Source organism: Chrysemys picta, chromosome 13 (genome assembly GCF_011386835.1).
Source record: "Chrysemys picta bellii isolate R12L10 chromosome 13, ASM1138683v2, whole genome shotgun sequence".
In the NCBI taxonomy this organism is placed as follows: domain Eukaryota; kingdom Metazoa; phylum Chordata; order Testudines; family Emydidae; genus Chrysemys; species Chrysemys picta.
The window spans coordinates 22,220,057-22,244,023 of NC_088803.1; the positions used below are offsets into that span (position 1 = coordinate 22,220,057).

A 23,967-nucleotide genomic window follows, 5' to 3' on the forward strand; every position below is an offset into this window, starting at 1 on the left:
CCCGGGGCAATGAGGGGGATGGTAGGGGAATGGGGGGATATAGTGCAGGGGTGGGCAAACTATGGCCCGCGGGCTGGATCCGGCCCCTCAGGGCTTTGGCTACGGCCGACGGCACCACCGGCACCACGTCCCTGTGGTCCCCGGGCGGGGGGTCACAGGACTCCATGCGTTGCCTCCAGGCACCGCCCCCCCCGCAGCTCCCATTGGCCGGGAATGGGGAACCGCGGCCAATGGGAGCTTCGGGGGAGGTACCTGGAGGCGTGGCAAAGGCAGCGCATGCGGAGACCTCTGCCCCACCTCCCCCAGCGGCCTCAGCACTTCCTGGAGCAGCGCAGGGCCGGGGACAGGACAGGCATGCAGGGAGCCTACCCTGGCCCCTGGTGCATGCCACTGCCACCCCGGAGCCCGAACCCCTCCTGCCCCCCACCCCCCCAACTCCCTGCCCTAAGTCCCCTGCCTGGACCGCGCACCCCTCCTGCACCCCAACTCCCTGCCCTGAGCCCCCTCATACACCCTGCCCCCCCAACTCCCTGCCCTAAGCTCCCTGCCTGCATCACGCACCCCAACTCCCTGCCCTGAGCCCCCTGCCACAACCTGAACCCCTCCTGCACCCCAACCCCTGCCCTGAACCCCCTTGTACATCCCACACCCCTCCTGCACCCCAACCCCCTGCCCTGAGCCCCCTGCCACACCTTGAACCCCCTCTGCACCCCAACCCCTGCCCTGAGCCCTCTGCGCACCCCAACTCCCTGCCCTAAGTCCCCTGCCTGCACCCCTCCTGCAACCCAACCCCTTCCCTGAACTCCCTCGTACGCCCCGCACCCCTCCTGCACCCCAACCCCCTTCCCTGAGCCCCCTCATACACCCCGCACCCCTCCTCTGCCCCAATCCCTTGCCCTGAGCCCCTTACTGTACACCGCACCCCCCCATGCACCCCAACCCCCTGCTCCGGCCCTGCATACAATTTCCCCACCCAGATGTGGCCCTCGGACCAAAAAGTTTGCCCACCCCGATATAGTGTATTAAGATTTTCAGAAAGCCTTTGACAAGACCCCTCACCAAAGGCTCTTAAGCAAGGTAAGTTGTCATGGCATAAGAGGGAAGGTCCTCTCAAGGACTGGTAACTGGTTAAAAGATAGGAAACAAAGGATAGGAATAAATGGTCAGTTCTCAGAATGGAGAGGGGTAAATAGTGGTGTCCCCCAGGGGTCTGTACTGGGACCAGGGCTGTTCAACATATTCATAAATGATCTGGAAAAAGGGGTAAACAGTGAGGTGGCAAAATTTGCAGAAAATACAAAACTACTCAAGATAGCTAAGCCCAAAGCAAACTGCGAAGAGTTACAAAGGGACCTCACAAAACTGAGTGACTGGGCAACAAAGTGGCAGATGAAATTGAATGTTGATAAGTGCATAGTGATGCACGCTGGTAAACATAATCCCAACTATACGTATAAAATGACGAGGTCTAAATTAGCTGTTACCACTCAAGAAAGACCTTGGAGTCATTGTGGATTGTTCTCTGAAAACATGACTCCTGCGGCACTCTGCACCAAAACATTAAAAATTCCACGCACAGTGTTTTAAATTTCTGCAAATGTTATTTGTCAAATCAATGTGGCGGCTCCAGCATGGCAGTGGGGAGCACTGGCCACTGGCTGCACAGAGGTGGGAGATCACTGTGCACCTCCCCCCGGGACACGGACTCAGCGGTGAGGCTGCACCCAACCCTGACACAGCACAAGGACTGGGCCTGCCCCAGAAACACCCCAGGGCCCTGCCCCTCCGTGCCAGGTGCACCAGGGGTGGGGCGGGCACGCTCAGGAAGGCAGGATCCAAGTGTGGAGGGGCTTAGTGTGGGGGGATGCAGGTGTGGGTTGAGTGGGTTCTGTGTGGGGCAGTCTGGGTGCGGGCGGCTCAGTGGGGGATCTGCAGGCAGTGGGGGGTCTGGATGCACAGGAGCATGTTGGGAGGTTCTGGGTGCAAAGGTAATGGGACAATGCAGGGGGTTAGGGTGAAGGTGGTTGGGGCTCAGCAGGGTGGGCTCTGGGTGTGGGGGGCTCAGTGGGGTGGGGATCCAGATGCAGCTGGTTGGGGCTCAGTGGGGTGGGGATCCGAGTGCAGGTGGCTCGTTGGGGTGGTCCAGGTGCAGCGGAAGTGGGGCTCATCAGGGTAGGTTCTGAGTGCGGGGGGGTGAGGCTCTGCAGGAGGGTCTGGGTATGAGGGTGTCTGGATGCACGTGGGTTGGACGGATGGGGGAGCAGCTGCCTGTACAGGGATCCCTCCCCCTTCAGCTGAGGAGTGATGGGTGCAGGAAGTGGGTGGGGGGAGTTTGCAGAGCTTCCTGCAGCTGGGGGAGAAATCTGGGGATGGGTCTGACCTGGCCCCAATTGCCATGCAGGGGAAGAGGAAGTCCCGTCCTCCCCAGCCCAGCTGGGACTAGCAGCTGACCCCAGCACAGGGTAGGAGCCAATAGCTGGGTCTTTCCCAGTCCCGCCCCCTGCCCCACAGTGATTTACCTCTCTGCCGGCTGCCCTGGGCACCTGAAACACATGGCTGGGGAGGGTCACATGGCCGCTCTTGTGGCTTCCCGTTGCTTCCCCATCAGAAAGTCATTCTTTTGCAGGGAAGCAAAGAAATCGGCACTGGACATAAATTCTGCGCATGCGCAGTGATGCCGAATTCTCCCAGGAGTAAAACATCCACTGAAAGTGCAGCAGCAATCCTAAAAGCAAACCGAATATTAGGAATCATTAGGAAAGGGATAGATAATAAGACAGGAAATATTGTATCATCTCTAGATCAGCAGTTCTCAAACTTTAGCAACCTGAGGACCCCCATTTTGATTTTAAAATTTTCAGGGACCCGCCCCTGCCCTGCCCCTTCCTGGCCAATGGGAGCTGCGGAGCCAGCACTCAGGCGGGGGCAGTGAGTGGAACCTCACTGGCCATCCAGGCGCCTAGGGGCCACAGGGAGCTGGCAGCTGCTTCCAGGCGGAGGAGTTGAGGGAGGGGGAAGAGTTGGTCAGGGGGACCCGCAGACACCATGGAGATCCCTCGCAGACCCCCAGGGGTCTGCGGACTCCAATTTGAGAAACGCTGCTCTAGATGAATCCATGGTACGCCTTCATAGGCAATGGATTGAAAACAAACAAAAGGAAGTATTTCTTCATACAACTAAGGGGGGATATGATTGAGGTCTATAAAATCATGACTGGTGTGGAGAAAGTAAATAAGGAAGTGTTATTTACTCCTCATAACACAAGAACCAGAGGTCACCAAATGAAACTCATAGGCAGCAGATTTAAAAAAACCAAAAGGAAGTATTTCTTCACACAATGCACAGTCAAACTGTGGAACTTCTTGCCAGAGGATGTTGAGAAGGCCAAGATTGTAATAGGGTTCAAAAAAGAGCTAGATAAGTTCATGGATGATAGGTCCATCAAAAGGTATTAGCCAGGATGGGCAGGGATGGTGTTTGCCAGAAGTGTTTGCTCTGTTTGCCAGAAGCTGGGAATGGGCAATGGGATGGATCACTTGATAATTACCTATTCTGTTCATTTCCTCTGAAACACCCGGCATTGGCCACTGTTGGCAGACAGGATACTGGGCTAGATGCACCTTTGGTTTGACCCAGTCTAGCCGTTCTTATGATTATGGGCGGGTGTTGAAGGAGCTGGGGATGAGGTGTGTGTGGAGCTGGGGCGGGGGGGACCAGAAGAAGCTGGGAACCATAGTGGGGGGGGCTCGGCCGATCAGGGAGTGGGAGGGTGGGATGCCTGGGAGCAGGTAGACACTTGGGTGCATTTCAGGTTTGGGGATACGGGACAGAACAGGGGATGGAAGGGCAGGCGCTGACGGGCTGGTAATTGGGAGCAGTGTGGGATCTAGGGGAAAGAGGTGTGAGGGGAGGGACAGAGGGGTGGGGCTCTGGGGCAGTCGGGGGATGGTGGGGGATCTAGGGAGAGGGTGATATGAGGGAGGGACAGAGGGGACAGGCTTTGGAGCAGTCGGGCACTGGGGGCGGTGGGGGATCTATGGGGAGGGACATGGGTCGGGCTGTGAGGCCTGGGGGCTCTTGCAGACTCACAGGGCTTGACCCCATGCCGGTCCCATTTGGGGCTGGCCCCATCTCCCCACAGGCTCCCTGATGGGCGACCCGGCCGTGATGGTGACCCTGCTGCCCAGCCTGCCTGAGGCGGTGCCAGGCCAGAGCTCGGCCGGAGAGTTCATCTTCCTGATGGACCGCTCTGGCAGCATGGGGTGCCCCATGGACGGCCGAGACCGCTCCCGCCAGCGCATCGACAGCGCCAAGGTACGGCCAGGTGCTATGCAGACAAAACTACACAGGATTGTTTCAGGGGGCAAGACAAAGATGCCACATTTTTTATGATAACACAATTTGATTTATGACCAATAATTAATACCTAATACCTATACACACACAGAGATCCACACACATCCATTAGATGTTCTGCAGCTGCTGTATAGTTACCAGTCCTGAACATAGCTTGAGTCTGTGGCTTGAGTTTGCAGCTTGGGTTCGTAGCTTGTGGCAGCTAACTGGCCAGGAAAGCCGGGCACAAGGAAGGGCTGGGTCTCTGTTGGGCATGCACCGATGCCCTTCCATGTTGGCAGCAGAATGTTACCCTCCAAAGTCTTCCATCTCACCCATCCTTTTTGTAGGCTTTAGTTTGAATCCAGAGTCTATAGGTCTTGCTGTGTCACGCTGCCTCTGGGTTTGGTGATTGATCACCCGTCAATTGCAGACTTGACTTTCAGCCTCGGATCTGGCATTGATCTTTCTTCTGTTGTACCTTTGTTCTTTTCTTTTTGGGGTGGACTTTTCTTACTTTGTTAGGGCTGTTGTCTGCATCTTCAACCATTGGTGTTTGAACTCTATTTCATCAGGACAGGCTGGTGCTGGAGGTTGATTCCATCATCCATACATACTTCATTCACACATCTAACCTAAACTAATAAGATTACAGCAAGGTTTGCAAAAATGAAGGTTGGAGCCAGCTTTTACAAAATGGAGTAAGCGTTTTAAAATGGGGTTTGAATTACAATATGGCAAACAGTGAACAAAAGTTACAATATAGACAAGGCCTTGGCTACACTTCGAACTTCCCAGCTGTGAAGCGCGAGTGTAGTCGCGCCACCAGCGCTGCGAGAGCTCTCTCGCAGCGCTGTATGTACTCCACCTCTCCGAGGGGAATAGCTTGCAGCGCTGCGAGCGAGCGTGCAGCGCTGCAGGCTCTGATTACACTGGCACTTTACAGCGCTGTACTTGCTGCGCTCGGGGGGGCGCGTAGTGGATAGCAAACTGTGAACAGAAGTTACAATGTAGGCAAGTGTAATGAATGGTGAACAGAAGTTACAATACTGAAACAGTGCAAGTCTCAGGCTACGTCTTCACTGGGGGGGGGGGGATCGATTTAAGATATGCAAATTCAGCTACGCGAATAGCGTAGCTGAATTTGACGTATCTGAGCCGACTTACCCCACTGTGAGGACGGCGGCAAATCGACCGCCGCGGCTCCCCCGTCGACGGCACTTACTCTTACCTGCGCTGGTGGAGTACAAGCGTCGATTCGGGGATCGATTGTCGCGTCCCGACAAGACGCGATAATTCGATCCCTGAGAGATCTATTTCTACCCGCCGATTCAGGCGGGTAGTGAAGACGTAGCCGTAGCCTCAGTGATTTAAGCAGGAATTGGATTGACAGTGAAACTTACAAGAGCAACTGGCTGAACAGCTATGACTCTTAACAAGCATTGTAATTGTCAATTAGCCAGTTATTGGGGTAACCGGCTTTATGAATGAATGTTGTTTCATTCATAAAACTTTACTTCTGAAGTTACATTAATAAAGTGAACAATTAAAAACAATTTAATTTATCAGTTCCACACAGGCGGGAGGCCACACTAGATGGGCCTGTGGAGGGGAGCAGCTCAGGCTGGCTGGGCCTAGGGGGGGCAGAGCCGGGTGGGGGAGCAGCCCAGGCTGGTTGGGCCCGTGGGGGTGACTCCATCTGTCTGTCCGTCCCCAGGAGACCCTGGTCCTGCTGTTGAAGAGTTTGCCCCTGGGCTGTTATTTCAACATCTACGGCTTTGGGTCTCGGTTCGAGTCCTTTTACCCGTGAGTCCGGGGCTGGGGGGTTGGCAGCAGGGTAGGCTGGGGTCGGCGTGGCCCTGGGTTGGGGTCAGGATGTCTGTGGGTTGGGGGCAGGGCTGGCTGGGGTCGGGATGTCCCTGGCTCCAGCTGTCCCGGTCCCTGACCCCTCGGCACCCCCGGCAGGCAGAGCGTGGGATACACCCAACAGACGATGGCCGAGTCCCTGTAGCGCGTCCAGCAGCTCCAGGCCAACCTGGGGGGCACAGAGATCTTGGCACCGCTACGAGCCATTTACCGCAGCCCCTGTCAGGATGGGCACCCACGCCAGGTACCAGGGGCAGCCGCAGGGCATCCCAGGGGCTTGGAGAGAGGCTGCGGGAGCTGATGGGGGGGGGGGTGCTTGGAGAGGGGCTGGGAGGTAGCTGACAGAGGCTTTGTGGGGGGGCTCAGAGTGGGACTGGGACCAACGGGGGGCCAGTGCTCCTGGGGGTGGGAGCAGGCCATGGTGAGCAGGAGCTGAGTGGGGGTGGTACCTCTGTATAGAGCTGGGTGGCAGTGCTGGGAGGGAGGGAGGAGTGCCGGGGGGGTCTCTGGGGTGGGAGGTCAGTGGAGCAGGCTCTCTGGATGATACCCCCATTCCCAGGGGGAGGGGGTGTCTGGGGGGGATTTGGGGTCCCCGACTCTGACAGCGTCTCTCCCGCGCCAGCTGTTTGTGTTCACGGACGGGGAGGTGGGGAACACCAAGGACGTCATCGCTGAGGTGCAGCGTCACCGGGGGGCCCACAGGTAACGGGGGCACCTGCCCCCCCAGCATCCCTCCCACTCTGTCCCCCAGCCCTGCCCCCCAGCGACTCCCCACCCTGCCCCCTACCACCCTCCCAACCCTGCTGTCACGGTGTGCAGAGTGGCTCTCAGCTGAGAGTGCCAACTTCAGCTCAGACTGTCGGAAGTCAGGGCAGACGCCCCAACCACCAACCTGGGGGTGTTCCCTAGAATTCGGTTTCCCCAGCCAGGACCAGGCTTGCGCGCCCGGATCACTGGGCCAGTCTCACCACGGACGGTCCCCATGGGCGCTCCAGCCAAACTGACCACCCAGACAGACTGGATGGAACGAGATTGGGCACATAAACCCAAAGTCACCCGGTTCTCCAGATGCTGAGCCCGCGGTTGGGACACTCCAGAGCTCGCCTGTAAACTAACCGCGGGTGTGTGAGCTCGGAGAAGGGAACAGCTAGCGAGAGATTAGCGCAGTGAACCACGGAGCAGGTGAGTCCGTTTGTGGGTTCAGAGGATGGCAGAGACGTGGGATCTGCATTCTCGGGGTGCCCCAGAATGGCTCTGGGGACCTCGGGCTGGTGTCCAGAAGAGCTAAGAGACGCACGATCCCTCCCAGGGTCCCTTTCCCTCGCTGAAAACCATCCGGCGAGTTTCTGGCACCGCCCGGGTCTCGCTGTGTGGCCTGAACGCAGACAGTTCGTGGTGCGTCCATTGGCCTGGTCGGGAGCCGTGCTTCAGAGTGAACGCGGTTCTGCATTTACATGGGCCAGGTGCCAATGGGGGGGACATGGTGCGATGGCCAGAGACCATCCATCCTCACACCCCGAAACAGCTGCACCCGGGATTGCTCCAGGGGCACAAGCACAAGGAACTACAGGGCGGGGAGAGCTCGTGATCAGCAGGGTTACGGAGAGGTGCCGCCGCCGCCGCCGATGTGTCTCTGGCTCTCACGAATTCAGAGCAGCTGTAGTTCCCGGGGCACATGCCGGGCACGTGCGACGCGCTGATGCCCGCTTTGCTCTGCTCCACCCGGTGTTCGACCTGAGCGCGTGGCGGCCCTGCTGTGGGTCTGTGATATGTACACCGGCGAATTGCCCCACTGCGCTAATCAATCGTAACCTGTCACATGGCGTCATGCCTGCCCCCCAGCCCTGCCAGCCTGGGGACCCTCTGCCCCACGGCACCCCTCAACCCTAGCCCCAGCCCTGCCGGCCTGGGGACTGTCTGCCCCACAGCACCCCTCAACCATGCCCCCAGCCCTGCTGGCCTGGGGACTCCCAGCAACCCCAAAGACTGTACCCCTAGCCCTGCCAACCTGGGGACTGTCTGCCCCACAGCACCCTTCAACCCTGCCCCCAGCCCTGCCAGCCTGAGGACTGTCTGCCCCACAGCACCCCTCAACCCTGCACCCAGCCTTGCTGGCCTGGAGACCCCCAGCAACCCCAGACTCTGTCCCCCTAGCCCTGCCTGCCTGGAGACCCCCCCCCAGTAATCCCAAACACTGTCCCCCCTGCCCTACTGGCATGGGCACCCTCAGCAACGCCAAACTCTCTCCCCCCAGCCTGGGGACCCCCAGCACCCACCCAACCCTGCCTCCCATTATCTCCCCAAAGCTGTCTCCTGCCCTTCCAACCTAGAGACCCCCCCAGCAACCTCAAACTCTCTCCCTCCAGCCCTGCTGGCATGGAGAACCTCTGCCCCTATCATCTCCCCGCAGCCCTGCCAACAGAGAGACCCCAATCCCAGCATCTGCCCATCCCTTCACCTCACCCTGCCCCCCAGCCCTACTGACCCCTCTCCAACTGCCCCCCATCACTGAATTGATTCCCCAGCTCTGCCCCTCCCACTCCTGTCTCTGACCCCCTCCCCGGACTCTTCCCCCCTGCAGGTGCTTCTCCTTCGGCATTGGGGAAGGGGCCTCCACGGCTCTGGTCAAAGGCATCTCCCGGGCAGCAGGGGGCAGCGCCGAGTTCATCACAGGCCAGGACCGCATGCAGCCCAAGGTGAGAACCCAGGAGTCCGGGCTCCCCAGCTCTAACCCACCAGATCCCATTCCCCTCCCAGAGCTGGGAGAGAACCCAGGGAGTCCTGGCTCCCAGCCCCCTCTGCTCTAACCCACCATTCCCTATGCCCCCCGAGGCCGGAGATAGGACCCTGGTGTCCTGGCCCCATCCTGGGTGTGCCGGTCTCTCCCCCAGGCGCTGCAGTCTCTGAAGCGGGCTCTGCAGCCGGCCGTGACCGGGATCTCGCTGACCTGGGATCTGCCCCGTGGGATGGAGGTGGTGCTACTGGGCCGGGGCCCTGAGGTGATCTTCCCTGGGCAGCGGTGCCTCATCTACGCCCAGCTCCGTGGGTAGCCCCAGGTGAGAGAGCAAACCCTGCCCTCCCCTCGGGACGCCCCCAAGGCTTGGGGTCAGTGACTGAGCCAGGAACCTCCCACCCCCTCCTGGGCGATAACTCTGAAAGAAGCAGTGAGAGGTAAAAAGGCATCCTTTAAAAAGTGGAAGTTAAATCCTAGTGAGGAAAATAGAAAGAAGCATAAACTCTGGCAAGTGAAGTGTAAAAATATAATTAGGAAGGTCAGAAAAGAATGTGAAGAGCAGCTAGCCAAAGACTCAAAAAATAACAGCAAAAAATTTTAGGAACATCAGAAGCAGGAAGCCTATTAAACAACCAGTGGGACAATCGAGATATTAAAGGAGCACTCAAGGACGATAAGGCCATTGCGCAGAAACTAAATGAATTCTCTGCATCGGTCTTCACAGCTGAGGATGTGAGGGAGATTCCCAAACCTGAGCCATTCTTTTTAGATGACAAATCTGAGGAACTGCCCCGGTTGAAGGTGTCTTTAGAGGAGGTTTTGGAACAAATTGATAAACTAAACATGACTGGAGAATAGCTAATGTGACACCAGTTTTTAAAAATGGCTCCAGAGGTGATCCCGGCAGTTACAGGCCAATAAGCCTGACTTCAGTACTGGGCAAACTGGTTGAAATTATAGTAAAGAACAAAATTGTCAGGCGCATAGATGAACAGAATTTGCTGGGGAAGAGTCAACATGGTTTTTGTAAAGGGAAATCATGCCTCCCCAATCTACTAGAATTCTTTGAGGGGGTCAAAAAGCATGCGGACAAGGGGGATCCAGTGGATATAGTGTACTTGGACTTTCAGAAAACCTTTGACAAGGTCCCTCACCAAAAGCTCTTAAGCAAGGTAAGCTGTCACGGGATAAGAGGAAAGGTTCTCTCATGGATCGGTAACTGGTTGAAAGTTAGGAAACAAAGGGTAGGAATAAATCGTCAGTTTTCAGAATGGAGAGAGGTAAATAGTGGTGTCCCCCCAGGGGTCTGTACTGAGACCAGGGCTGTTCAACATATTCATAACTGATCTGGAAAACGGGATAAACAGTGAGGTGGCAAAATTTGCAGATACAAAACGACTCAAGATAGTTAAGTCCGAGGCAGACTGCGAAGAGCTTCGAAAGGATCTCACAGCATAGGCGGGGAGTTATATGGGCCTGTGGTGCCTGTGCTCCACCAATATTCAGGAACATGGACCTGGCTCCACCAATGTTTGAGCTTATATTTAATCAGAACCATCCTGTCCATAGGACGGACCGGGGCAACCCCTTCAGGGGGACGCGGGGTCCAGGGCAGCCTGGGCGGGTAGCAGGGGCCAGGCACCGGCAGCAGCAAGTGACCCAGCCCCAGCCTGCCCTGCTCCGCCCATCCCCACTCCACCTCTTTCCCCAAGTCCCCGCCCCCACCCTGCTTCTTTCCGGCTTCCTCCCCCTCCCCCGAGCGACGCCGGGAGGGCAGAGCACAGCGGGGCGGGCTGGTGCCGGGTTGCTTGCTGCTGCCGGCACCAGGCCCCCTGCTAATCCCCCAGGCTGCCCTGGACCCCACATCCCCCACAGAAGCGCGGGGCCCGGGGCAGTTGCCCTGGTCAGTCCTATGGACTGGACGGCTCTGCTTGGACCCGTTCTGGGCACCACCAAAAATTATACAAACCTGGGTGACTGGGCAAAAAATGAAGATAAAATTCAGTGTTGATAAATGCAAAGTAATGCACGTTGGAAAACATAATCCCAACTCTACATACAAAATGATGGGGTCTAAATTAGCTTTAACCACTCAAGAAAGAGATCTTGGAGTCATTGTGGATAGTTCTCTGAAAACATCCACTCAGTGTGCATCAACAGTCAAAAAAGCAAACAGAATGTTGGGAATTATTAAGAAAGGGATAGATAATAAGACAGACAATATCATGTTGCCTCTATATAAATCCATGGTACGCCCACATCTTGAATACTGTGTTCAGAGCTAGTCACACGAACGGACAGACAGACAGATGGACCCAGAATCGGAGACCCAAACAGACGGGGGCAGAGTCCGAGAATCAGACAGTCGAACCCAGACAGAGAAGCCGACCCCCACAGGCAGGGACCGGAGGGGCCGGCGCATCGCTGTCGTGAGCAGGCCTGGCTAGCGGGGGCCTTTCGCCTCCCCCCCCACAGCATCCTGCCCTCATCCATGGGGTGCAGCACCCGCCCTTGTGTCCCCTGGGGCTGGATGAGGGGGCCAAGCTGGGGGAAAGCTGCAGGGGAGGAGCTGGATCCAGGGGGTTCCAGCTTGTGGGGAAGGGGCTGGGGGGATATCCTGACTCTGAGGGAGCTGCGGGGAGAGGAGGATGGGGCTGGGTGTCATGGTGGCCAGCTGGGGGAGGCATGGGGGAGGAGTCCTATCGGTGCATTGGCTCTGGGTTCCATGGGGGGGGATTTCCTTTCCCTCTCTTAGCCTGTCTCTGTCTGCGTTTCTGTCCGTCCCTCTCTGTCCTTCCCTCTCCCCCACTAGGCTTCGGGGCCGCACCGCGCATGCGGAATTTGCGGTGTTCCCTCGCGAGCTGTTCCGCCTCTGTGCCCATGGCTCGGGCCCGAGGGTTCTCCGGAGTGTCCATGGCCTGCGACTTTGACAACAGCTCGGAGGTGCAAGTTGAGAGCCGCCGCCCCTGCGTCCTTCTCCAGGGCACTCACCCCCAGAGCTCCCCGTGGCTAGTACCAGCTATCTCCCCCCCCCCCCCCCCCCCGGCGCCCGTCCTCTTGTCTCCCTCACCATCCCAAAGTTCAGGCAGGGGAGCCCGAGGCACAAGGTCAAGTCCTGCACACACGGCGCCCCGCCGGAGACCGCGCCCCAGAAAGGTGAGGGGGGCAGGGGCTGGCAGTCAGGACTCGGGGAGGGCGGCAAACCCCAGGATGAAGCTTCATCGGGTCCGAGACAGATGTGCCCTGACGGTCCCGGAGCTGGGCAAGTGTTTAACAGCTACATAGAAAGTGAAGGAACTTCCTGGGCAAAACACTGCTGTGACGCTGGGGGAGGGGGAATCCGCAGCTGGGTTTTTTAAGTGTCGGGACGCAAATGATCTTGCAACAAAATGGAAAAAATAAGGAAACTCCCAGGCAATAAACTTTGTGAAGCTGGAATTTGGGGTGTGAGTTTGTATCAATGAGCTAAGTCGGGCGGGGGGGGGGGGAGCAACTGGGCAGCAGAGGGGGTAATCAGTCGCTTTTTAGTAACAGAAATGTCGCTGAGCAGTTTTCTCTGAAATGGGCACACAGCTAAATTCCCAGACAAAAATACCTTGTGAAGCTGGGCCCAGGCTTGGATGTTTGTACAGGTGAGTTCAGGGGCACAGAGCGTGGTTGGCACGGTCTGGTTTCTAAACGAAGAAGCCCACGAGAGGCAGAAATTTTAAAGTTAAGGTTCCCCTTAAAACCTGAATTTGAAGAGTCTGGAAATACAAACTTGCTGTAACCCAGGTAACCTTAACTTTGCTTCATAACCCTGGCTCAGGCATGGCTATAATATCATATAGACTTTGTAACATCCCATCTCTCCTATACCCTTAGACACTTCTGTGTCTCCCTGGACGTAGGTCTGTATCGCAGGTTGTAGTACAGGATGGTCCCAGGGTCAGATTGTGTTTGAGAAACACTCTGGGGTTGTGAGATTAATGACTGGGGCTGAGACATTCACGGGGCCCAAGGGACTTTGGTTCCCAACTCCAACTGCAAATTAATTGTCATCCCATGGGTGCAGGAAGGGGCAGAGTTAAGGGTGCCCACGGAGAGGTTAAGGGTGCATAGGAGCAGATAAAGGATGCCCAGGGATGGGGCAGAGTTAAGGATCCCCATGGATAGGCAGAGTTAAGGATGCATGGAGGGTAACAGTTAAGGTTGTTGGCTGTCCCCCAGCCTGGACAGGCCACACTGCTGTTCTGTACCCATAACCCTGTGCAAGTGCCATTTCACCACATCTCTCCCTAGAGCGGGCACTGGAGGAGTCTCCCCTACTGAGGCTGGTGTCTCTGCAGAATGCTGATGGCTCGTGGGACCTGGACCCCCAGCTGGCCGCTGTGCTGGGGGTGAGCGAGACTGACGCCAGGGGGAGGATGCCCAGTAAGGTGAGTGCAGGGGATGGAGAAGGGGGGAGAGATTGGGGGGGGGGGGAAGGTGCCATGAGTTGGGCCTGTTCTCCGCTCCTAGATGAGACTGGGTGTGACCCAGACTCGGGGGAGGGGGGATCTAAGAGCGACTGGATCAAATGACCCCTGAACCTGGAGCCCAGTGGGGGAGACGGGCCCACAGCGGGGAGCTAGGAACCCCATTGCAGGGGATCAGAGCATTGGATCAAGGGGGCCCAGGGCTGGGGGAGGACATGGGGAGGCCCAGGCTGGAGCCTCTCTGAGGCTGTTTCCGTACCCCTGGGCATCCCACCGGGCATCTGGGTAGGGGGTCCACGGTGCTAGAGTGGGGGTGCTGGGAACCCTCTCAGTCTGGGGAAGGGGTGGGAGCACTGTGGAGGGTAGAGGGGTCCCTAGTTCGGGGGGATGGGGGCAGCGCTGGGAGGGGTGCCGGGCGGTCCCCGGGGCCATAGGGGCAGCGCTGGGAGGAGTGCATGAGGGTCCCCTGGGCAGGGGGATGGGCAGCGCTCAGGGGGACGGGCTGGGCGCTGTCTCATGCTGTGTCTCTCTCCCCCCGCACAGGACGTGGCCCCCAGCGTCTGGGCCACGGTGCTGGCTGTGGTCTGGCTGCACGGCCGGGCCACGGGGCAGCACGACGAGTGGGAGCTGCTGGAGGCCAAGGCTGTGGGCTGGGTGTGGGGCCAAGCAGGTGAGACAGGACTGGGGGGTTGGGACAGGGCCCAGGTCCTTGTCCGGAGAGTCCCTGCCCCATAGCCCAGCCCCCCCCACACCGCCCGAGACTCCCTTGTCCCCCAGCCCACCCCGAGATCCCACAAGCCCACAGTACCAACCCTACCCCATAGGACCCCACAGTCCAGCCAACCACAGACCTGAGATCCTGTACCCCGTGGGTCCCAGGGCCCCCTGTCCCCCGGCTTCCTAACAGCCTCTGGCCCCCCAGCCAGACCCAGGACAGACAGGCTCCAAGCCCCCTGCTCCCCGTCCCATTCCCCCCAGCTCCCCGACATCAGTCCCTCGGGCTGTGAGCTCTCTGCCCTTTGTTCCCCAGGCTGATGTCTCCCCCGACCCTCTTCTCGTTGCAGGGCCCCAGCTGAGTGAATGCCTGAAAGCCGCCAACACCCTGCTGGGCTGCAGCATTGGCCCTGCTGTCTTCGGGCTCTGAGCCCCCTCCCCATCCCCGTACCCCTCTCCCCCCGCAAGCTACCCTGGGCCTCTAACCCAGCTGAGCTCCCCCATCCCCATACCTCCCCCCAAGCTATCCTGGGCCTCCAGTCCCGCTGAGCCCCCCCTCCCGCCCCCGGATCCTAAATTAAGAGCAGCCAATTGGTTTGCATAAGTTTAACGAAAACAGTTTAAATTGACCCTGTAACTTACAGCGGAGGAAGGTCGTTGTGCAGACAGGCCCTTGGTGCTGCGGGCGGAAACTGTCTCTGCCAGCCCCTCGCTGGAATAAAGCAGTTCCCCAGGTTTGTCTGCCTGGCTTTGGCTGGGGTCCCGGGCTCCGAGCTCCCCACAACTGTCCAGGGCACTGGGTTCCCAGCAGGGTCAGGGACCGCCTACCCTGAGCGGGTGGATTAGCACTCCCAGCTCCAGCTTTCTGGTGGGGCAGAGCAGCAGGACCCAGACGCTGGAGTGTCTGGCTGAGGCCGGGAGGAGCCCCAGAGAGCGGGGAGCACGTGGGATGCAGGTGGCGGGCACGGGGCATGGGCCCAGGGCGGGGTTTAGCAGGACGTTTTAGCTCTGGGTCTGTGCGGATCTCTGACACCCCCTCACTGCTCCACCAGGAGAAGGAGCTGCCAGGCCTGGAAAATCTGTCCCTGCTCGGCCGCTGTTGGGACACATGATTCCCATTCAGATACCTGGGAACTGGGCGTCCAGCCCCCCGGCTGCTCGGGAAGCCCCGGCCCTGCCTGGAGTGAGGACCCGGAGGCATTGTAATGGGACAGGGAAGCAGCAAACGCTCTCCCCCCTGCTCACACAGGCCCTGACGCTGCCATCCCAGGGCATTGAAATTGGAAAGAACAATTCTAGAAGGAAAAGACTGGGGGAGATTTTCCAGGCCCAGGTGGCAGCTGGGTGCCCAGCTACCCCGGACAGTCTGAGACGCGGGTTGTTATTCCGATGTGTAACAGTGATGAACCCAGGGGAGCTGGCGCCCAGCCCAGGCCTAGGGGTGGGCCAAACCCCCACCTGGGAGCCCAGGAGCTGGGTGGGGGCAGGCACAATCTAAGTTCTTTATAGGTCGCCAGGCAGAAAGCTCCATGAAGGTGAAGTTCAAGGTGAGGAGAGGTGCCTGTCCCTGCGGGGTAAGAAATATCCCATGGCTGGTGCCAGGATCTCCACAGCACGTGTTGCAAATCCCAGAGACTCCCCGTCCCTGTGACACTGAAAAGAAACACAAACCCATTCAGCTCCAAGCAGCTGTCACAAGGCCGGATCCACTGCCTGTGCTCTGAGCTCCAGCTGGCTCCTTATGGCTTTTACCCCAGGGCTTAGAGCAGTCGCCCCGGTTCAGCTCCCCCCCGCCGGATGGGGGGAGAGGCCAGGAGCGTGGGTCTCTCACTGGGCTGCAACCCCTGAACCCAGAGCTCCGGGGGAGGCTCCAGCCGCAGCTGTTCTTCTCTGGATCAATAACTCACTAGCCGGGGGAGCCGGGGATCCTGCTCTTTGCCCCCCGGGGAGCTCTGCAGGCTCCAGAGTCGCTCGCTCGCTCTCTGGCCCAACAGCTCCCCTTACCCGCTCCTCAGGGCAGCTCCAGGGGCGACACTCGCAGTGCAGTCAGCGCGCTCTCCTGCAGGGGGAGCCCAGGTTCAAATCCCGTCTCCCTGGCAGGTGGAGGGGGATCAACCTGCCCCTCCCACAGCCAGGTGGGCGAGGAATCATACGGATCTACCCCCTCCTCCCCTGGCTTTCCTGGCCTGACGCTGAACTCCAGGACGGTGTTCCGGCTTTGGTGCCTGAGCAGCGAGGTGTCTAAATCCCAGAGGCGACTGGGCTTAGCACAGTTCCCATCGGCCAGCTTTGACAGGGGATGTGGGACCCGGCTTTGTCTGGCAGCCGTCTCTGCTCTCCCCCACAGTGGGGCATCGTCCCAGGCAGGGCCTCTCCCCAGCTCCCTGGCACACGCCCTCCCCATTCCCTCTAATGAGGTGTATTGGCCAAACGCCAGCAAATGGAACCTTCAGAACCAGCCTTTAGCTCACTCCTGGGCTGTAGGTTTCAGGGCCACCTCCCGGGGGTCCCTGGTGACCCTGCTTCTGGCAGCCTCCCAGACCCAGCCAGCTCTGCTCCCTTCCGACGCACCGGCCCCAGGGCGACCCCCAGGATCCACCCTCCTCCTCCGTGGCATCCTTGCCCAGCCACAGGTGTAGCCCTGCCCCTGTTGATTAGCTCATTTGGGCTCACATGGGGCACTGGGCTGCCTCTGCTCATGGACCCTGCTCCCCCAGGGCAGATCCAAGGAGCTCTCTGCTCTGTGCCCAGCATTGGGGCGTTTCCTCTCCCCAGTCTGGCAACCCCACTGGGGCTCCTGAAGAGACAGGGCAGGAAGGAGGGTGTGACCTCCTCTGGGGGCCAGGACAGAGCCTGTCCCATGTCCCAGATTCACGGCTCCGTAGGCTCTAGGGCCAGGACGGTCCGTCCTGTCCAGCCTCCCGCAGGACACGGGATTGTGCATCGAGTTCACTGCAGACTGGCACCCTGCATTGCTTTTGGGGGCCACGCTGTACAGCCACATCACCACCTGCTGCTAGGGCGCCGCCTCCTGGCCGCTCTGAGCATCGCTCATTCCAGGTGCTGCACCCTCCTCAGGGGTCTCACTTCCCACTGTCCCCTCTCACTCCGCAGCCCCTCCCCCTAGGAGCTGCAGCTGCCTCTGGGTGACTCGGCCCTCCAGCCAGGTCCTAGTGTCCTCCTCTTCCAGGGTATCAAAGGCTTTCGGGGCAAACTGTCCCAGGCAATCCGCTCCCCGCTGCCTGGTCTGTGCCCCTGTGGGACAAAGTGAGAATGTTCTTTATGTTTTCTCTGAGTGCTGTGTGGGTGCCTCAGTTTCCCCTATGCATTTCTCGAGTGTCTAGGGGTGTGTGATTGTTGCAGAGCCCTAGGGGGCCAGTGTGATCCTGTCTGCACAGAGAATGGCCGACACCCTGTCTCCTGGCAAGTGATGGCCTGAGCCCCTCCTCTGCAAAGGTGCCAACTGAAGGTATTGGAGAACAAAGAGATCAGGTGACCTCCTGGCCTGGGAAAGAGACAAAGGGAGAGGAGGGGCTAGAGAGTTTTCAGTTTGGAACTGGCTGGGAAAATGGAGGGGAGCCCAGATGGGGCTCTGGCCTTCCTGGCCCCACCCCAAGATGGACCTAACTGAGGGGGTCCTGTTGTCTGTACCTGCAAGACCTGTCTTGGACAGTGTCATCTAAATAAACCTTCTGTTTTACTGGCTGGCTGAGAGTCGTGGAAGCCAGGGGTGCAGGGCCTTGTCTCCCCCAATTCCATGACACCCTGCCCAGGGAATGGCAGGGGAACCGGGCCGCCCTCTGCTCTGGGTCCCAGCTCAGGGCCCTCCACTCAGCAGCCCAGGTCTGTGCTGTCCTGCACCTTGCTGCTTTCCCCTGAGCCTTTCCGGCTCCCCCCGGTTTGCCAGCCCGGACTCCCTCTTCCCAGTGAGTAACCGCAGACTCCACTCCATAGCCCCAAACACGCGTCCCTTGGCCCCAGGGGGGACTGCAGACCACGTCCCTGCAGCCCCTGTCTGCTCCCAGCTCCTAGGCTTTCCACAGGCCCCTGCTGCTCCCAGCCAGCTGAGCTGTGAGAGCAGGGAATTGCCCAGAGTGTGACTAACGCGGCCAGAGTCTGCAGAGAGCCTGAGCCCATTGCCATGAGAAGCAGGAGCTGCTTCCTGAGTCCCAGTGGGGTGGGGAGTCTCACTGGGGGGTGAGGGGGAGGGCAGGAAGGGGGGAGGGAAGGGAGCTGGTGCCAACAATGCTGAAATGAAAAGTGGCAGAAATAGCAAATAAAATAAAAACCTCTTTTATCCCCAGGGGTTTGGTTCAATGTCTGTCTGACAAATGACAGCCCCGAGGCCATGAGGCCAGGGCAGCCTGGGGACTGACACTGATTTTTAGCATAGTCAAACAGAGTTTTTGGGGGACGCTCCAGCTGCATTTGCTGCCCACCCAGGGCTGGATTTAGGGATCCCCCAGGGTGCACGAGGGGATGTGCGTGTCTGGCAGGTCAGACCCTCCTTGGGGAAGGCAGCGTGGCTTGAGCAGACAGCGGCCAGCCAGTGAAATGGCCCCAGAGGGCAGCAAAGGGGCAGGCAGGAGACAGCCCCAGTTCACAGGGGGGGCAGTTTGCAGATGCACCCTAGCACATGGCTGGCTGTGTGGAGGGAAGGGGTTGCAGACGGTCCCTGGCTCCCAGTTGGGGGGACGGGGACTTTGCAGACAGTCCCTGACTTAGAGTAGCTGGGAGCGGGGAGTTTGCAGACACTCCTTCACTGTGTGGGGTGGGGCGGGGCTAGCGGGGGAAAGTACTTTCGATTTTCCAGCCTCTGCATCTCTCCCCTGAGGTGAGGTCCATCAGCCCCCCTAGTTCTGCCCCCCTGGGTCCAGGGTCCCTCTGTCCTCTCTGGGTCCTGCCCTCACCCCCAGGTCTGGGCTTATCCCCCTGACTCAGGGCTTCACCTCTGCAGAGTCTCCCCTCCCTGGATGTGGGGGCCCTGCGTGCTAGGGCAGGGTTGGGGGGGTTGGAGGGAGGTGACCCCTAAACCTTTGTGGCTCTGCCCTATCCAACCCCCAGTTCCCCCGCCCCTTTCTGTTCCTTTCCGTACTTCTCCCTGCATGGATCTCCCAGTGCCCATCCCCGTGGCGCCCAGCCGGGTCTGTCCTGCTTCCCACGGGCTCTGGGGGCTGCTGGGGGCCTGTTCCCTGCTCTGACCTCACCCCCCGGCCAGTGACTCAGCCTCGGGCGTTCTGCCAGAAGCAGCTGCAGCAGCGAGAGCCGCAGTCAGTGAATTGCTGTAGCTTTCACACCGACTCCCTTTCTCCGGCCTGGGAACTAGGTGTCAGAGTTAAATCCCAGGGACAAACAACCAGCCTACCTTCCCTGCCAGAGCCTTTCCCGGGGCCTCCGCCATTTCCCGGCCTATGGCGCTTACCCCAGAGCAGGCAAAGAGGTGCCTGGCCCCCAGCCATGAATACCTGCTCTGTGGGGGCACAGCAGCATCACAGGCCCTGCTCTGGCACCGGCTCAGGACTGGGGGTGGCAGGCAGATGAGGTCGCACTGAAAGGAAGGCACATGTTTCTGGGGGGTGGGTAACTAGCTGTTGGCACAGCTCACCCGGGGGTGGGGTTGATCCTCCATGGCAGCCAGCGTTTGAAGCAGGATGGGGGGTTGTGCCTCAGTTTCCCTAGGAGTTCATTCCGGGCCTTGCCAGGCATGTGGGTTACCTGGGTGATCCCAACATTCCCGTCCAACCTCGGAGCTGGGAATTCTTCACCTGGCCGAGCGGCAGCGAGATGAAACCCGGCCCCGAGAGCGGGGTCTGAAGCCGCTCTTGGTCATGCAGCTCTGGCGTTCCTCACCCCCGGCACCCTCAGATCCCTGCTCCTCCACAGAGACTCCCCGCGCATTCAGAGCCGGGTTCCTGCTGCTGGAGAACCCAGCCTGCTGCCGGTCTTTCACTCCTGCCAGGCCCAGGCCGGCCGGCTCCGGGACAGGCAGGAGCCCCCAAGCTGTGGCCAGGACTGGACTTTACAGCCTCTGGCAGGGGGGTTCATGGCGGCCATTCCACCCCCCCCCCCCCCCCAGTGAAAGTAAATAGCAGCGCCCGCCCCCCCCTCCGCCCGGAACGGCCGCTCTGCAAACCTCCTCTGTTCTCTGCAGGGTGACAGCCCAGCTGGGTGAACCCCCCCAGTGACCCACCCAGGTTCCCCACAGCCTGGCACTGCTTCAGGGGGCCCCCAGGGGCTGGGGATAGAATCCAGAGTCCTGGCTCCCTTCCCCTGACTAACCCCCCAGCGTGGCACTGGGAGCGAGGCCCAGAATGGGGGAGGGGTGGGAGTTTGGATTGGAACCAGAGCAGGAAATTCAGCACATTGTTGGTTCAGAACTGCCTCCGGATCCCACCAGCCTCAGCCCCCGCTCATGCCTGTCCAACCGCCCCCCGCCCGTCCATCTGGCTGGCTTGTCCATCCTCAACCCCTGCTCTGACTCCCCCTCCTTCCATCCATCTGTCCTCACCCCCATGCCTGTCCGACACCCCCTTCTGTCCATCCTCAGCCCCCCCCATATGCTCTGTCCAACCCCACACACCTTCCTTCCTTCTCTCCATCCATGCTCACTCCCCACACACACAGTTCTTCCCACACACCTTCTTCCTTCCGTCTGTCCGTCCATCCAGCCCCATACACTCCCTTGGGAGGGGGGGTGTCCACCCCACACTGGCCAAGCTGGGGTTAACCACAGAGGCCCCGCCCCTGCCTCGGCATGCTCCAAGTGGCAGGTGTGGATAAAAGGAAGTGGGGGGGGGGGGGAGGACACGTGTGCACTGTCGGGTCCTGTAGAGGTGCCGTCAGCCCTCCAGACATGAGTGTCCCCGGCATGCATGGGAGCTGTACGGGACATACTGGCCAGGGGGTAGGAAGCTGTTGGGGGCAGGGGGATCTCAGGATGACCCTGTCTCTCCAGCAAGCACAAGAGCTGTACAGGGACGCGCTGGCCGGGGGACAGAGCTCGTTCTTGCTGCAGCAGGAGGGGGCCGGGGGTGATGTTTTCAGCTGCTCCCTGGGTAACTTGCCCCCCGGGGAGGAGGCGGCGCTGACCCTGCGCTACGTCTGCGAGCTGCCGCTGGAGCCTGACGGGGCCACCCGCTACCTGCTGCCGGCCATGCTGCGCCCCCGCTACACGCCCCATAGTGAACCCCACAGATACCTCTGTGCCCCCCATGCGCCCCACAGTTAGACCCATGGCCACTTCACAGATCCTGCTGCACCCCCAGGGTACAATCTGCATTGCTGAATTGCTGTTCCCCTCCTTAATCCTCCAGCCCAGGGAGTCTTTTACACGGCTTTGCTGTGTGAACGCCAGGCCCCTCCAGGCCCTGCTCACACATAGCCACCAGTGTGCAAACACCACCCAGCTGAGATGCATGAAGCTCTCCCAGCCACACTGGAACCACACACATGGCAACATCTGCAAATTCTCCAGCCCCAGCCTCACACCCCAGAGATGTGCATGTTGTGCTGTCCAGTCCGGTCACTGTGCAGCACGAGCTCATTGATTAGTTCGTCAGGCCATCCCAGGGTAACAATCCTGCACCAGCCCTAATGGGCTCAGAGACATTCCCCAAATGCTCCAATCCAACACGCTGGTTTAGATCAAACACTAAAGCGAGTTTAGTAGCTAGAGAAGGAAGGGCTGTAAGTGATCCCAAGTTATGGGGCACGAAGGTCGGAACTGGTTACATCAGAAATAAAAGGTAAACGCGCACTCTGCGTCCTGAACCGTTACCATGCTAAGGGAAGGTTTGAAGCAGGCAGCTTTTCTCACCCTACAGGATGCTGCAGGCAGTTGCCAGTTCTGAGTGCACAGGCTGCAATTCCTTCCCAGCCTGGGACCGAGCTCCCCAGTTCAGTCTGTCAAGCTTTCAGGAAAGAAGGAAGGGGGGGGAAGAGGTGCCCAGGTGCCGGTTTTCCCCCTTTTAATATCCTGACGTTTCTTACTGGGAAAGTCCTGGCTGGGTGATGTGGCAGGGCAGCTCCAGGGCATACGTGAAGGAGCAATTGTCCTTCGGGTGAATTGTAAATCTCTCGTTTACAGCTCCCCACTGGCAAATGGCCGGGGATGGTTGCATAGCACCTGGCTGGGTGTTGGTCACCCAGCCTCTGAGGTGCTTGTCTGTGGACATTTCTCAGATTTACAGCATGGTGCAGTTACAAACATAGAACAGAATCTCATAACGCCATATACGCACCTTTTAACAGGACAGTAATATTCAGCAGACCGTGATTTTTCAAGTGATACCTCACAAGGCAGACTTTGTTCCAGATTCATTGTCATCTTGTAAAAATGGGGACTGTTCTAGTGTAGACTATCATGGCTTCCCTCTTCAAAACACTGTCAGCGTGTCAGTCACCCCAAGGCAGGGTGCGTTAATGCCCGTTTGAGTTTTGACAGCATAATTCCCAAGTGTTTTTCTGATCTTACACAACTTTGCACAAGCATACGTGGTTATCTCATTTAACACTTTGGGGACCAGGCTAGCAATTTCATGAGTTAGCGCGTGTCTTTCCTGGCTTGTTGGAAAACACCATTTTCTGTTCTTGCAACACTGATATCACTTCTGTCGCTTCAACTGGTATTATCTGCAGGTGGCTATTACTTACATTCTGGAAAGTTTTACCTTGGCATTTAGCCATCCAATCAATGAGGTGGTGTGCCTCAGTTTCCCTTTCTACACAGCAGATCATATTTGCCATGGCTTCTCCACCGTGATGGGTTTTAAGTCTGCTTGCATGCATTATCTGTGAAACAGCATTACCCTGAGGCTTCTTGAAATAATCTGTGTTCTTGTTTGCCACGTCCATCATTGTAGCTTTTAACGGGGTTAAACATTAACACCAACTTTCTCCTTGTAAAAGGGCATTTGCACATATTGCTATCACGTCCCGCCTTTTGTTGATGTAGTCTGTCCCCGAGGTGGGTTTAGGTCAGACCCATTGTGTCATTTAACTCTTTAACCAAAGCTTTGCCTTCAATTAGTTACTGGCTCTTTCTTCACCTTAGGTATCTGCTCTTAATCCAGCCCTGTCTCTGGGGCTGGTGAAGCAGTGCTGCAGGGGGCTCCGCCACAGCTGTGTCCCAATGCCATGGTGATGCACCCTCTGCCTTGGGGTTACCGTGTTCCCCTCGCCTTCCCCAGCCCCCTTTTCTGTAACTAGCAGTATTCTCTCAGCTGCTTCCTTGGTGCTGCCCATCGGGAGGGAAACCACCCCCGCCCCGTCAGCCAGGTTGTTGCATCTTCACTGACCCCTTTTCCCCAAGCCAAGTTTACATCCTGTCTTAGAGAGACCATCACTTTCCAGAAGTATGTCCAGACTGGTCACCTGGAGAATACAACCGGACATCTACTCTAGGGGCTGGAGTGGGAGCCTGTCTGTCACCACCACCCCCCCCATGTCCCCAAGGAGCTGGCTGTGAGACCGCTTTCCTCAGATGCATGGTCCACCCTCTGACTCCCAAGGCCGGCTCTAGCATTTCTGCCGCCCCAAGCAAAAAGAAAAAAAAAAGCTGCGATCGGCGGCGGCAGTTCAGCGGCAGGTCCTTCGCTCCTAGAGGGAGTGAGGGACCTGCCGCCCCCGAATTGCCGCAGGTGCCGCCCCTCTCCCTTGGCCGCCCCAAGCACCTGCTTGTTAAGCTGGTGCCTGGAGCCGGCCCTGCTGACTCCGCTGCTGGAGTGGACAGGAGCTGAGGCTGCATTTCCCCCCCAAGCAACCAGGGTGAGGACAGTCATGTGCTAACAACGCTACTTCCCCACGAGGCTGGCCAGGCACAGCCAGCTGCTTACAGGGCCTACCTGTTTTCTACAAAAATCC

General features: G+C 58.6%; 3 protein-coding genes across 3 annotated transcripts in view; all 3 read left to right on the forward strand.

Annotated features, from left to right (window-relative positions):
• VWA5A (von Willebrand factor A domain containing 5A) overlaps positions 1-11,886 on the forward strand; it is a 24,191-nt gene extending 12,305 nt beyond the window's left edge. The window contains 6 exon segments of the mRNA XM_065566545.1: positions 4,142-4,314; positions 6,053-6,141; positions 6,301-6,445; positions 6,824-6,903; positions 8,783-8,897; positions 9,093-11,886. Coding sequence (XP_065422617.1) covers positions 4,142-4,314; positions 6,053-6,141; positions 6,301-6,445; positions 6,824-6,903; positions 8,783-8,897; positions 9,093-9,251 — 761 coding nt within the window. The 3' untranslated portion in view covers positions 9,252-11,886.
• On the forward strand, positions 11,245-17,807 carry LOC135972159 (von Willebrand factor A domain-containing protein 5A-like). The gene is made up of 5 exons (XM_065565231.1): positions 11,245-11,364; positions 11,893-12,091; positions 13,217-13,353; positions 13,936-14,062; positions 14,457-17,807. The coding sequence occupies exons 1-5, from the start codon at positions 11,245-11,247 to the stop codon at positions 14,534-14,536; spliced, it is 663 nt and encodes a 220-aa protein (XP_065421303.1). The 3' UTR covers positions 14,537-17,807.
• Positions 17,808-17,961: 154 nt separating this feature from the next.
• LOC101935369 (von Willebrand factor A domain-containing protein 5A-like) overlaps positions 17,962-23,967 on the forward strand; it is a 28,042-nt gene continuing 22,036 nt past the window's right edge. Inside the window, exon 1 of the mRNA XM_065566542.1 lies at positions 17,962-21,287. Within this exon, the coding sequence (XP_065422614.1) occupies positions 20,861-21,287 (427 nt within the window). The 5' untranslated portion in view covers positions 17,962-20,860. The remainder of the gene's footprint in view (positions 21,288-23,967) is intronic.